Below are 15,999 nucleotides of genomic sequence, written 5' to 3'. Positions count from 1 at the left end.
CCAGCTTTCAATCTATACATGACTACTGGAAAAACCATAGCCTTGACTAGATGGACCTTTGTTGGCAAAGTAATGTCTCTGCTTTTTAATATGCTGTCTAGGTTGGTCATAACTTTTCTTCCAAGGAGCATGCGTCTTTTAATTTCATGGCTGCAGTCACCATCTACAGTGATTTTGGAGCCCAGAAAAATAAAGTCTGTCACTATTTCCACTGTTTCCCCATCTATTTGCCATGAAGTGATGGGACCAGATGCCATGATCTTCGTTTTCTGAATGTTGAGCTTTAAGCCAACTTTTTCACTCTCCTCTTTCACTTTCATCAAGAGGCTCTTTAGTTCTTCTTTGCTTTCTGCCATAAGGGTGGTATCATCTGCATATTTGAGGTTATTGATATTTCTCCCAACAATCTTGATTCCAGCTTGTGCTTCTTCCAGCCCAGTGTTTCTCATGATGTATTCTGCATATAAGTTAAATAAGCAGGATGACAATATACAGCCTTGAGGTACTCCTTTCCCTATTTGGAACCAGTCCATTGTTCCATGTCCAGTTCTAACTGTTGCTTCCTAACCTGCATACAGGTTTCTCAAGAGGCAGGTCAGGTGGTCTGGTATTCCCATCTCTTTCAGAATTTTCCACAGTTTGTTGTGGTCCACACAGTCAAAGGCTTTGGCATAGTTAATAAAGCAGAAGTAGATGTTTTTCTGTAACTTTCTTGCTTTTTTGATGATCCAGTGGATGTTGGCAATTTGATCTCTGGTTCCTCTGCCTTTTCTAAAACCAGCTTGAACATCTTGAAGTTCACAGTTCACGTACTGTTGAAGCTTGGCTTGGAGAATTTTGAGCATTACTTTGCTAACATGTGAGATGAGTGTGATTGTGCAGTAGTTTGAGCATTTTTTGGCATTCTTTCTTTGGGTTGGAATGAAAACTGATCTTTTCCAATCCTGTGGCCACCGCTGAGTTTTCCAAATTTGCTGGCATATTGAGTGCAGCACTTTCACAGCATCATCTTTTAGGATTTCAAATAAGTCAACTAAAATTCCATCACCTCTACTAGCCTTGTTCGTAGTGATGCTTCCTAAGGCCCACTTGACTTCACATTCCAGGATGTCTGGCTCTAGGTGAGTGATACAACATCATGATTATCTGGGACATGAAGATCTTTTTTTGTATAGTTCTTCTGTGTATTCTTACCACCTCTTTTTAATATCTTCTGCTTCTGTTAAGTCCATAACATTTCTGTCTTATATTGTACCCATCTTTGCATGAAATATTCCCTTGGTATCTCTAATTTTCTTAAAGAGATCTCTAGTCTTTCCCATTCTATTACTTTCCTCTATTTCTTTGTACTGATCGCTGAGGAAGGCTTTCTTATCTCTCCTTGCTATTCTTTGGAACTCTGCATTCAAATGTGTATATCTTTCCTTTTCTCCTTTGCCTTTCACTTCTCTTCTATTCACAGCTATTTGTAATTCCTCCTCAGACAACCATTTTTTCTTTTTGCATTTCTTTTCCTTGGGGATGGTCTTGATTCTTACCTCCTGTACAATGTCATGAACCTCCGTCCATAGTTCTTCAGGCACTCTATCAGATCTAATCTCTTGAATGTATTTCTCACTCCACTGTACAATTGCAAGGGATTTTATTTAGGTCATACCTGAATAGTCTAGTGGTTTTCCCTACTTTCTTCAATTTAAGTCTGAATTTGGCAATAAGGAGTTCATGATCTGAGCCACAGTCAGCTCCCGGTCTTGTTTTTGCTGACTGTATAGAACGTCTCCTTCTTTGGCTGTGAAGAATATATTCAATCTGATTTCAGTATTGACCAAAAGAAACATTAATCTATACATTTAAGGATCTCAACAAAATCCAAGTTAGATAAACTCACAAGGATCCACACTTAGACATATCATTAACAGACTATTGAAAACTAATGGAAGCCAGAAGGCAGCTGAATGACATAGTCAACGTGCTCAAAGAAAAAGACATTAAAGAAGAACTGTATGTCTAGCAAAATTATACTTTAAAAATAAAGGCGAGGTTGAGACATTTTCAAATAAACAAGAACTGAGAAGATTCATTACCAGCAGACATGCCCTAGAAGAAATGCTAAAGGTTGTCATTCAGGCTGAAATTAAAGAACACTAGAGAGTAATCTGAACCCACATGAAGAAGTAAAGAGCACTGAAAAAGGTAACTCTATAGTAAACACAAAAGATAGCATAAGTGTATTTTTTGTTTGTAACCTTTTTTCCCCCCTTCTATCTCATTTAAAAGACAGCTGCATAATGAAACAATAGTAAAATTTTATTTATGGGGTTATAATGTAAAAAATACAATTTGTAAGACAACAATAACACAAGGGTGGGAACTATATGAGTAACTTTTCTTGTACTACAAAAATTAAGTTAGTATTAATCCAAATTGGACTGTTACAAGTTAAGATGTTAATTGTAATCCCCAGGGCAATCACTAAGGAAATCATTGAAAAAATAATAAAAGAAATGACAAGATAATTTAAATGGCACATTAAAAACTGTTTACTACAAACGAAGGCAAAAATGAAGAAACAGAGGGACAAAGAGACATAAGACATAGAAAACAAACAACAAAAAAGGTAGGTGTAAATTCTACTTTATAAGTAATTATTTTAAATATAAATGAATTAAACACTCCAAACAAAAGGCAAAGATTGGCAGAACAGATACAATAACATGAGCCCATATAACAACTACATGCTGTTTATTAGAGACATACTTTAGGTTCAAAGACACAAACAGGTTAAAAGTAAAAAGATGAAAATGTGTCTACCTCAAACAAATCCTCCCCAAGGTGCCTAATTTGAAGTGCAATATGTATTTGAGTGAAAAAGCTGACTTAACCCTACACATTAAAAAAACTAAGATCAGGGCATCTGGTCTCATCACTTCATGGCAAATAGAAGGGGAAAAAGATAGAAGCAGTGACAGATTTTATTTTCTTGGGCTCCAAAATCACTGCAAACAGTGACTGCAGCCATGAAATTAAAAGACGCTTACTCCTTGGAAGAAACGCTATGACAAATCTAGACAGCATATTGAAAAGCAAAGACTTCACTTTGTCGACAAAGGTCCATACAGTCAAAGCTTTTTTTCTGGTAGTTTTTGGTTTTCTAGTAGTCATATACAGATGGTTTTTCTAGTAGTCATGTACAGATGTGAAAATTGGACCATAAAGAAGGCTGAGCACCGAAGAATTGATGCTTTTGAATTGTGCTGGAAAGTATTCGTGAGTCCCTTGGACAGCAAGGAGATCAAACCAGTCAATCCTAAAGGAAATCAGTCCTGAATATTCATTGGAAGGACGGATGCTGAAGCTGAAGCTCCAATACTTTGTCCACCAGATGCAAAGAGCTGACTCACTGGAAAGACCCTGACGTAGGGAAAGATTGAAGGCAAGAGCAGAAGAGGGCAGCAGAGGATGAGATGGTTAGAGAGCATCACCAACTCAATGGACATGAATTTCAGCAAACTCTGGGAGACAGTGAAGGACAGGGAAGCCTGGTGTTCTGCAGTCCATGGGGTTGCAAAGAGTCGGGCATGACTTAGTGACTGAACAACAACAACACAATGTATTTGAGTGAAGAAGTTCTGAAATGTTTGGGAAAAATCAGTTTCACACAACTCGTATATTTTAAAATAACCAGCATAGGCACTGATTGAGGCCACACACACTGCAAGTGTTAATCAAAAATGTCTTAAATGTCTAAAATTTTGTTGTGGGTCACAACAATATAGGAATAATGAAATTAATTCTGTGGGTTCAGACAGCAGGTGGGTTGTTTTTTTTTTTTTAAAGAATAGACTAAATCAGAAGACACATACATAGTAAAGGTAAGTATAGTTTCAAGAAACATGTTTTAGATATATGTGTGTGTGCATTTGTGTATCTATTTGTATACATTAACTAGGTTTGGATGTAAAATGTTTACTTTCGCTGTAGGTTGCAATAAAAAAGGTTGAAATTCACAAGCTAGGGGATACACAGTGAAATTGGCACAGTTAGGATTCACTGTAAAGCAACATTAGTATTAGCAACATTGTTCATGGTAGGAGCAGAATTTCTAATTCCCCAAAGCATCATCAGGATGGCATGCTTTTCAGTGGTACTGTCCAAGCAGGGATGAGTCACATCACACTTCCTGGAAGCACAAGCCCAGAATCATATTCATAATCCAGATAACTGCTAGAGATCACCTCACCTGGGCCAGGTTCATGTCAGTTATAAAATGTACAATATGACTGTAAGGTACAATCACAGTAAATTGTGATAAACAAAATCCTCATCATACGTAGTCTCTCCAGGCTAACACAGTCTATTCCAAGTTTATTCCTGAAAATGTCACTGCTGCTGGACAAAAACAAAGAACATCTCTAGGAGTCTTGTTTACAGATTCTTGACCCAAGGCTAGAGCTCATCCTATAGTTTCGTCTCATTATAGTCACATCTCATGGAAGTCAGTTCCTTCTCACCTCTCAAAAGATCAGATTTGGGCCATGGGGGCTGGAAGCCTAAAAGAATGAGTTACAGAGAAGTAAGGAGTGCTAGAAGGAAAAAGTTTGTTTACAGAACTAGATTCCACATAAAATTGAAAAGGAAAAGAAAAAAAAAATCAATAAGGCATTGAAACTTGAGTTTCAGTATTTTGACCCCAAAAATGCAATGCATAAAACTAATGTTGAGAAGAATCATAGGGCTATCCAATCTGAGAAATGAAATAAACCCTAAAAGTCTCCAAGATACTTCTTAAAATTGAGTTGTACCCTCAGGGGGTAGATGTAGATAAAGGATAGAAAAGCCACAAGAAAAACATGTGAAAGGGCCATACTATTTCACTGAATCTGCAATAAATCAATTGTAAAATGCACTGTTATTTTTGAACCACTGAAAGAAGACAAAAAAAATGCTGCAATGAGTCAATGTATTCTTTTCACTTAAAATATTAATATTTTCATCTTATTTTAGAGATCTTTTAGATTAGACATACATTTTATCATATGCCACTCTTGAAGGAAAATTTTAACTATGTAAGTTGATTATATATAGAAGGAAAACTTACGAGCAAAAGAAATTGACTAAGACATTTCTAAGCTTTCTTCAAATTCAGTGTCACTCTTCTGAATCACTTTTCAATACAGAGTCTTCGATGTTCACAGATATGAGCTTTGAGTCACCAGGATGCAGGCTTTTTTAGAAGAGTGCTCCACTATCACCTTTAGGACTCTCTTCTGAGCTGCCAATCCCTCCTGCAAGTTTCAATGCTGCCATTCTACTGAACTTAGTAAGAGGAATCATTGGCAGGTTTTTAGATAACTCCTTCTTCAAGTATCCTTTACTTGGCGTGTTGACAGAAATTGTTAGGGTTTGCTGTTGTCCAGCCATGCCACCAGCAATTCTTTTATTAGACTGTGCAGACACATGTTTGAAAGCTGTGTCAAGACCTAACATAACTTGGAAGTTCATGTAGGGCTGCTGGTCATGTGTTCCACAGGGCAGAAAAGACGTGCACACACACACAGCAACATCGAGTTCAATCTTATTCTTTTATGATATGGGGTTCAAACTCATAAACTAATACTGCATTCATTTCTTATTTCTGCATAACAGACTATTACAAAATTAGCAGCTTAAAACAACACTCTTTTATTATCACATAATTCTTGGAGATCTGAAATTTATTATGGTGTTTGTCAGCTGGATTAACTGCTTAGGATCTCACAAGACCAAAATTACGGTGCTGACAGAACTTCATTCCCTTCGGGAGGTTCTGGGGAAGAATCAAGCTCATTCAGGTTGCTGGAAGAGTTCAATTTGCTGTAGCTGTAGCATGGAGGTCTTGATCTCCTTGACATGTGGTCCTGTGTATATTTAAGCCAGCAATATGTGTTGAATTCTGCTCATACTTCAAATTTCTCTGATTTCCGGGTCGCTAAGAGTCGGACATAACTGAGCGACTTCACTTTCATTTTTCACTTTCATGCATTGCAGAAGGATATGGCAACACACTCCAGTGTTCTTGCCTGGAGAATCCCAGGGATGGGGGAGCCTGGTGGGCTGCCATCTATGGGGTCGCACAGAGTCCGGCACGACTGAAGCAACTTAGCTGCAGCAGCAACTTCCTTTTTAATCCTCAACTGGGAGAAAGCTCTGTATTTAAGTGTTTGTGATTACATTGTATCCACCTAGCTAATCCCGGAATAATCTCCCTATTTTAACATCAACTGATTAACCACCTTAGTTACATCTGCAAAGTCTCTTTGGCTATGTAATGTAACATATTCATGAATATGACAAGAGTGGGTGAAGGTCATGGGGACCCAAATTCTGTCTACCACCTTTAGTTTGACTTTGTTATTTAAAGTTAAACATGGTGGCAAGTGTTATCCATCTGATGTTATCATGGCCTCATGCTGAAATGCTGCACTTTGATTACACTGGACCCATCCAGATAATTCAGGAAATCCCCCCATCTCAAGATTCTTAATCATATCTGCAAAGTCCCTTTTGCCAAGTAATATTCACAGATTCCACATATTCAGATCTGGATATCTTTGAGGGGGGCATTACTCTGCCTACCATACATACACCTTTGTCTTTTCAAAGAATGCTTTAGCTCTCCACCCTCCAGGCTGACCTGCATGCTGACAAGCTCATTAAACAGAAAGCCTTGCTTTTTAACTGCTCTGAGATTTCTAGTTTTACTTTCCTCTTCCCCTTCCAGTTGTATTAAATGAAAAATATAGTAAGAAGATTAAATTTTCTTTAAAAAAGATTGCTTCCCATTGAAGTAAATTATTTTCCCTTCAACTGCTTTACTCTCCAAATGCTGAAGTGGTTACAGAACCTGGGCTTTAAATAATAATTATTTCCACTATATTCTATTAAATGATTAAGTGAAAATATCCTTTTAGTCGGTTGTTACCTTCTAGAAATTACAGACATTTAATTAAAAAAAAAAATTCTTCAAGTAGCAGTGCTGAGGAAGTGCAATTTCCAAAGTGTCCATATTTATACTTAGGTGATAAATCAGTAAAATCTGGCCAAATATATTTTATACTAAATAAAAATTTCTAATTCTTAAGATGTTCATGAATGTTCATTCCTACTTTCAGGTACATATGATAATTCAGACTACCTATTTCCATTGAGGGCAGAAAGAGGTTCATTAAAGCTTGAATAAGAGATTCAAGAAAGTTTATTCAGGCCAATTCACTAAATATTATTAAGTCAGGCTTCACAGGAGAGGTCCTAAAGTGAGATCTGAGGTGGGGGAGGGTCAAATAGATCAGAAAAGATCTTAATTTTTTTGGTAAAGTCAGTATTGAAAGTTAGTATTCATAAACACAGAAGGTTGGAATAATAAATGCATCAACAATATTATATTCTGTAAAAGAGAGGCACATGTCCTTTCTAATTTGTTATGATTCTGAAAAAACCAGAAAACCGTGCTCCATTCTTAAGAAATACTAGAATAAGAAGGACTCAAGCAAGCTGGGGCATATCCATAGGAAAATCAAAAAAGTGGTGAAGAGTCTGGGACCATGAAATATGAAAATAGTCTAAAAATAGCAGTTGCTGACCTGGAAAAGGTAAGTACAGTGGATCTGTGCAGTCTTTCAGGACTGAACCACTGCCAAGTGGGTAAGGCACTAGATTTAATCCTTGGTGGCTTTAGCTTGCCATTCTCTGGTCCTTCCATACTACTGCCCAGATGATTTTTCAAGACAAATCTTAATATGTCACTCACTACCTGCTTACTCTCTCTCCCATGAGTAAGCAGGCATGTAGTCAGGCTCCAGGACAATTAAGAGGGTCTGAGCAGCTGAGAAGGACCGGTAGTTCCCAAATCCCCATCAGATGGCATTCTGGGGAGCTGGATACCCTCAGGAGGAGCAAAGGGCCATCACCATCAATTACAATGATGCTCCTGACGACAGATCACAGCATTAAAGATCCTGAAACGCCATATTTTCTCTACCACCTAATTAAAGATCCTGAAACACTGCCATGTTTTCTCTCCCACTTCTCTGCTTCTGTCTACAATGTTTCCTTTCCCTGGGAGGTTGCGGTGTCACTAACTTCCCATCATCTTATAGGACCTAAGTGAAGTTCCACCGTGTCTGAAAGCTCTCCTTAAGGATCACCTTCCAGTTTTCCCCAGGTGAGTTGGGTGTCCCTTCCTCTACATTAAAGTGTCACCTAGTACAAACCTTTTCTTTAACAGGGAAACTCATTTTGTTACTTGTTAAATTAATTTTTATTAGAGTATAGTTGCTTTAGAATGTAGTGTTAGTTTCTGCTGTACAACAAAGTGAATCAGTTATACATATAAAAAAAGTCAAAGTGTTAGTCATTCAGTTGTGCCTGACTCTTTGTGATCCCATGGATCCCATGGAGTCTGCCAGGCTCATCTGTCACTCACTCAGATAACACTCATCTACACTCATCAGTCACCCATGAGCTCATAGGATTTCTCAGGCAGGAATACTGGAGTGGGTAGCCATTCCCTTCTCCAAGAGATCTTCCCAACCCAGGGACTGAAGCCAGGTCTCCAGCATTGCAGGAAGATTCTTTACTGTCTGAGCTACCAGGCAAGCCCCAGTTATACATATACATAATTTTTGCAGAAAATATTGAATTGCTTTGCCATCATGATTTACTTGATAGCAGGACATATGAGCTTACTCTGGGACATATCTCTACATGAGGGGGCATTTATCTGTACAAATTGACGTGCATGGAAGGAAAAGGCCTTCCTGGGACGAGGAGGTCTTAAGCCTCTGAGCCTGGTGGCAGAGACGGAAGAAAGGTAGAGAAATCAAAAGAACAACTTAGTGGCTGGCCCTCAGTCTGGGGACTCGGTCCTAAGCCTGATCCCATGGATTTGGTCCAAGTCCTATAGAGAAAGAAGGGCTGCAGATAAAAGCTTTAAGAACTAAAAGATTGGTTAAAAAAAAAAAAAATATATATATATATATATATAGTACACACAGGACTGATTGAGGGCCAGACAGAAAACTATAACACATGGTAGGGAAAGTGACCCTTCTTCCCACTCGTGCCCTGATTACCCAGCCTTGTCTGGATCTGGAAAGGCCACCAGTGCATGTGAGACAATGCTGGGGAGCTGTGGTATGGCACTGGTGAGGGGTCCATGGGAATCTGGAGTGGGCCAGGAAGTCCATGCCAACAGGTTCCACTCTGCCATGTTTAGAAGAAAAGGACTTAGGGACACTTGAAGAAATGAAGAGTGAGCAACGAAAATTTTAAAAAACCTTGGGGATTCCCAGAGCTACTTCAAGAGTGGCTTTTGCAAAGGGCTTGGGTTCTTATGTTACAAGGGAGAAATGACCAAACAGTCAAGTATAAATTATCACTGTTACTGTGACTTTACTTATAGCCATGGTCTGGAGGGCTGGTGAAATCTGGTTATGGTTATATTACATTCTTAACCTACTCCTACCCCCTTCATTGGCTTTGAGATCCATTGAGGGCAGAGACTGCTGATTTTAAAATAAATTCTCTGTAGTCCCATTACCTATTGGAGAATAGGTACTCACCATATAGCTGTTGAATGAAATGATGAAATTAACAAAGGGATAACTATCTCCAAAGGACAAATAGGTTGAAGTCACAGAAATCTGATTCAACATAAAAGGGCTTTCTAACAATTAGAACTCCCTATCAGTGGAAAAAGCCCATCATGACACAGTGAGAATCTTTTCACTAGAAGAGTCATCAAGAATGTCCCCAAAGAGAAACACATGGAGAGAGATGGATCAATCATTTCCAGCTCTCAAACTGCTTGGTATTAATTACATGGAGACCAAGAGGAGACTGGTCAAAACAAAAGAGTTACCCACATAAGACAGTAGGCAGAAATGGTGAGTCAGCAACAGAACTGGTTTTTTAAAAAGTCTTCAAGGACTGTCTATAAAAATCAGCAAGCTTTAAATCGGAGAATTAAATTAATTTAAATTAATTTATCAGAATTAAAATAGTGTCCTGAAACATTGTTGGATGAAGCCCTAGACATTACCTTCAAGAGCTATCCTATCCTAATTCTGAACGATGTCCAGAGGACTAAGGTATCTAATGAATGTCATGTATAGTGAAGATGTTAAGTGATGAAAGGTTAAAGAAAAGATTTACAACACGTTGAGAGCAAGCTGTGATTTGTGGACTCACAGCCTGTTTCAATGGCTCTTCCATGGCCACTGGCAAAGTAAATGCTAGAGCCACTTGTCTTTATTCCTTTAACTTTCAATAAATGACCAAAGGATCCTACATCCACCAGAGGACAATTACTGGACAATGCAGGAAAGGTCTTCTGAGATAAATGGATATTCTACATAAAGGCCACAAATAGAATGATGGAGAATACTATCTCATAATGCCAAAGTTCAAAGGCACTTTTCAAATGTCTCTTTAAAAGAAAATCTGACCTTTCTTTCTTTCTTTTTTTATTATCAGAATTTTGCCGAGGGCAGTCTAGGCCTTGGGTCATTTCATTTTGACACAGAAGTACTCTCGGCCATAAAAATAATGAAATACTTAACTCTGTAGTGACCATGAGGGCATATTTAGTATTTTTTTAAAAGAACAATATTAAAGTATTCGAATTTCAAAGGATATCTTTCCCCTTCACATATGAGAGAGAGAGCCTGTATGAATTGGTACTTAGCCAAAGGAGTAAGTATGAGTAGAACATTTACATTTCTGTAAAATGTTACAGAAAACCCCAAACATTTTGGCCAACCCAATGTTTCATGCTACTTTGCATGAAATTTTTAGGGAAATGAATACACCACAAGTAACCTTATGTCTAAATCTTTTTTAGGTATAGATAAGCTGACCTTAAACATGGATGTGAACATACATTCTCCTGAAAACAAAAACCTCTTCCAGAAGGTCTTTTGCTTCCCATTTTAAGGTATAATTTATAAACAGTAAAATTTATGCTTTTTAAGTGCATAGTACTGAGAGTTTTCACAAATGCAACTATACAACTGCCACCACAAGTAAGACATAGAATGGTTCCTTCACAACCCCAAATTTCCCTGTACCCCCTCGTAGTAAACCCTTCTCTCCACCTCCATACCCTGGCAAGTCCTGATCTTCTTTCTGCTCCTATAATTCTGCTTTTTCAAGAATGCTCTATAGGCATTTCTCTGGCAGTCCAGTAGTTAAGACACCATGCTTCCACCAACGGGGCATGGGTTTGAACCCTTGTGGGTCAGGAAACTAAGATCCTGCATGCCTTGAGATGTGGCCAAAAATAGGAAAAAAGAATATAAATGGAATTATAAATGGACTCTTTTATTAAATTTTATACATTTGATAAAAGTGAAGCAGCTGAAGTGCCCATTTTAATGTACTGATTTCTATTTTCTGAATTAAAGGCAATAATAGATATATAAAATCAAATTACCCATAATAATTACATCTTGAAACAGGTATTACCTAGGGAACCTTTTGAATATGTAGATGGATCTTTAGGGATTCACTTTCAGCATATGGAATCAAAATTGTTCATGTGGGTCCTGAAATTTTAGTCTTTATTCAGTTCTCCAGGTTTGATTCTGATTGATCCAGCCAGATTTGGGCAACATTAATCCAGCAGACATTCACTCTATATAGACCATGTGTGGCAGTGGGATCAAAATTCAGAGGTTGAGAGGGTCTTAGATGATCTTGCTCTGAGGTATAACTACCATTCACTGGCTGCAGGACCTTGAACAAGTCATATAAATGCACCGAACCTTGGTTTTCTCTGTCATGCATGAGGAATGATGCCTGCTTCATCGAGTTGTTTGGCAGGATTCAACGTTTATAAAGTATTTAGAATAGTACGTGGCACACTCGGCCCTGAATGAATGGAAATAGCTTATCTAGCTGATATTATCATCACTGGTGTTGTCATCATTATCATGCTTTATTTGTCTTTCTGCATATTTTTGCATTTTGGTCAATTTCACTTTTTTTTTTTTCTTTTTAGCACTTCTTCTAGAGCTGACCAAAATAAAAAGAATCAATATTTTTTGTAGCAGCTAAACTATTATTGAGGGTAATGCAAAGCTAACAGAAAGCTCACTGATTGTCCCCAACCCTTACTTTTACCCTGCTAGAGCCTCAAAGATACCAACGGAGACAAAACATGAACTACTGGAAGCTCTTACTCTTTTCCCGGGGGGTTAATGGTCAAACACAAGCAAAAAAAAAGGGAGAAAGATAAACAAAGGATCTAAATAAGGCAGGAAAAAAAGTTATCTATGTAGTTAGGGAATATCTAAAATCTACTTTATTCATTAGCAGTTTTACAAATGTATCAGTTCAGTTCAGTTCAGTTCAGTCGCTCAGTCGTGTCCGACTCTTTGCGACGCCATGAATCACAGCATGATAGGCCTCCCTGTCCATCACCAACTCCTGGAGTTCACTGAGACTCACGTTCATCGAGTCAGTGATGCCATCCAGCCATCTCATCCTCTGTCGTCCCCTTCTCCTCCTGCTCCCACTCCCTCCGAGCATCAGAGTCTTTTCCAATGAGTCAACTCTTTGCATGAGGTGGCCAAAGTACTGGAGTTTCAGCTTTAGCAACATTCCTTTCAAAGAAATTCCAGGGCTGATCTCCTTCAGAATGGACTGGATGGATCTCCTTGTAGTCTAAGGGACTCTCAAGAGTCTTCTCCAACACCACAGTTCAAAAACATCAATTCTTCGGCGCTCAGCTTTCTTCACAGTCCAACTCTCACATCCATACATGACCACAGGAAAAACCATAGCCTTGACTAGACGGACCTTTGTTGGCAAAGTAATGTCTATGCTTTTCAATATGCTATCTAGGTTGGTCATAACTTTCCTTCCAAGGAGTAAGTGTCTTTTAATTTCATGGCTGCAATCACCATCTGCAGTGATTTTGGAGCCCAGAAAAACAAAATCAGCTACTGTTTCCCCATCTATTTTTATGTGTGCTGCTGCTGCTGCTGCTAAGTTGCTTCAGTCGTGTCCGACTCTATGAGACCCCACAGACAGCAGCCCACCAGGCTCCACCATCCCTGGGATTCTCCAGGCAAGAACACTGGAGTGGGTTGCCATTTCCTTCTCCAATGCATGAAAGTGAAAAGTGAAAGTGAAGGCGCTCAGTCGTGTCCGACTCTTAGTGACCCCACGGACTGCAGCCTATCAGGCTCCTCTATCCATGGGATTTTCCAGGCAAGAGTACTGGAGTGGGTTGCCATCACCTTCTCCGATTTTTATGTGTAGTTTTTATTTAAACTCTGAAATACAGAAAAGTGGTGATATTTGGCTTCACCTGCTGATCTGAAGAAAGAACAACTCCTGTCCTCAGAAATTAGGCAATGCTGTCAACGCCAAGGATCGAAGGTGAGGATTAAAGACCAAACTGAAACTCACGAGCCTACCTGTTCTCAGTGTCAGCACTGCACTTTGGGGACATCAATTCAAAGGACTTGGTAAACTTCACCACCTGCCGCACAGAAAGACAATACATCTCAGTCAATTAAAGCTTTCTCACAGTTTAAAATAATCCAATAAACATTTTTCATCTCTATAATGACTATTACAATAATTGGAGATTAAAGACAGATTTTCAGTGGAGAAATCCTGAGGGACAAGAGAAAATTCTATCCTACATTTTGTAACTTATTTCTTACATGGCACATATTGCTAAAGTCTAAATATATTTCTAAATGTGCATATACTAATATAATTACAATAAGGTGTAAAAATCCTGTGGTGGTCAGGCAAAGGGACATTTTGTTTGAAATAATTTTTTCCCTGCCCTTTTAGCAACCCAGTTCACCATCCATGGAGAACCTGGACAAAATATGTTTCAAAAGGTTGCCCTCCATCAACTCCAGGCTCCTAAAGTTGCCTTCCCTGGTTGTTCTCAGGTGAGTTTTATTTTGCCACCTGCAAAAGGTAACTTTAAAAAAGACACTTCCTTCAAAGATCATGCCTAGTGTGGATACTTCCTCCCTCCTCTGTCTAGTGAAACCAGCATGATTGCTGCAAGAGCCTGATTAAGACCTATTACAATGACAAAATTTATGAGCACAGAAAATGCAGAGGCAGTGTTTCTTATCATTAGCTAATACTGAATCTTTCCTATTACTTTACTAGCGTGTGAGATGAGTGAAATTGTGTGGTAGTTTGAGCATTCTTTGGCATTGCCCTTCTTTGGGATTGGAATGAAAACTGACCTTTTCCTGTCCTGCGGCCACTGCTGAGTTTTCCAAATTTGCTGGCATATTGAGTGCAGCACTTTCACAGCATCATCTTTCAGGATTTGAAATAGCTCAACTAGAATTCCATCACCTCCACTAGCTTTGTTCATAGTGATGCTTTCTAAGGCCCACTTGACTTCACATTCCAGGATGTCTGGCTCTAAGTGAGTGATCACACCATCGTGATTATCTGTGTCGTGAAGATCTTTTTTGTACAGTCCTTCTGTGTATTCTTGCCATCTCTTCTTAATATCTTCTGCTTCTGTTAGGTCCATACCATTTCTGTCCTTTCTCGAGCCCATCTTTGCATGAAATGTTCCCTTGGTATCTCCAATTCTCCTGAAAAGATCTCTAGTCTTTCCCATTCTGTTGTTTTCGTCTATTTCTTTGCATTGATCACTGAGGAAGGCTTTCTTACCTCTCCTTCCTATTCTTTGGAACTCTGCATTCAGATGCTTATATCTTTCCTTTTCTCCTTTGCTTTTCACTTCTCTTCTTTTCACACCTATTTGTAAGGCCTCCCCAGACAGCCATTTTGCTTTTTTGCTTTTCCATGGGGATGGTCTTGATCCCTGTCTCCTGTACAATGTCACGAACCTCCGTCCATAGTTCATCAGGCACTCTGTCTATCAGATCTAGTCCCTTAAATCTATTTCTCACTTCCACTGTATAATCATAAGGAATTTGATTTAGGTCATACCTAAATGGTCTAGTGGTTTTCCCTACTTTCTTCAATTTAAGTCTGAATTTGGCAATGAGTTCATGATCTGAGCCACAGTCAGCTCCCTGTCTTGCTTTTGCTGACTGTATAGAGCTTCTCCATCTTTGGCTGCAAAGAAGATAATCAATCTGATTTCAGTGTTGACCATCTGGTGATGTCCATGTGTAGAGTCTTCTCTTGTGTTGTTGGAAGAGGGTGTTTGCTATGACCAGTGTGTTCTCTTGGCAAAACTCTATTAGCTTTTGTCCTACTTCATTCTGTACTCAAAGGCCAAATTTGCCTGTTACTCCAGGTGTTTCTTGACTTCCTACTTTTGCGTTCCAGTCCCCTATAATGAAAAGGACATCTTTTTTGGGTGTTAGTTCTAAAGGTTGGGCTTCCCTGGTGGCTCAGACGGTAAAGCGTCTGCCTGCAATGTGGGAGACCCGGGTTTGATTCCTGGGTTGGGAAGATCTCCTGGAGAAGGAAATGGCAATCCACTCCAGCACTCTTGCCTGGAAAATCCCATGGACAGAGGAGCCTGATAGGCTACAGTCCATGGGGTCTCAAAGAGTCGGACACAACTGAGTGACTTCACTTTCTTTCTTTCTTTCTAAAAGGTCTTTTAGGTCTTCATAGAACAATTCATCTTCAGCTTCTTCAACATTACTGGTTGGGGCATAGACTTGGATTACTGTGATATTGAATGGTTTACCTTGGAAACGAACAGAGATCATCCAGTCGTTTTTGAGATTGCATCCAAGTACTGCATTTCGGACTCTTTTGTTGACTATTATGGCTACCCACACGCTAGTAAAGTAATGCTGAAAATTCTCCAAGCCAGGCTCCAGCAATACATAAACTGTGAACTTCCAGATGTTCAAGCTGGTTTTAGAAAAGGCAGAGGAATCAGAGATCAAATTGCCAACATCCTCTGGATCATCGAAAAAGCAAGAGAGTTCCAGAAAAACATCTATTTCTGCTTTATTGACTATGACAAAGCCTTTGACTGTG

General features: G+C 39.0%; 1 protein-coding gene across 1 annotated transcript in view; it reads right to left on the bottom strand.

Moving 5' to 3' along the window:
* Positions 1-15,999, bottom strand: part of PDE11A (phosphodiesterase 11A) — a 420,247-nt gene that overhangs the window by 215,012 nt on the left and 189,236 nt on the right. Inside the window, exon 5 of the mRNA XM_025274296.3 lies at positions 13,461-13,525. Within this exon, the coding sequence (XP_025130081.3) occupies positions 13,461-13,525 (65 nt within the window). The remainder of the gene's footprint in view (positions 1-13,460; positions 13,526-15,999) is intronic.

Source organism: Bubalus bubalis, chromosome 2, assembly GCF_019923935.1.
Source record: "Bubalus bubalis isolate 160015118507 breed Murrah chromosome 2, NDDB_SH_1, whole genome shotgun sequence".
NCBI lineage: Eukaryota > Metazoa > Chordata > Mammalia > Artiodactyla > Bovidae > Bubalus > Bubalus bubalis.
This window is presented reverse-complemented; position numbering and strand designations above follow the sequence as displayed.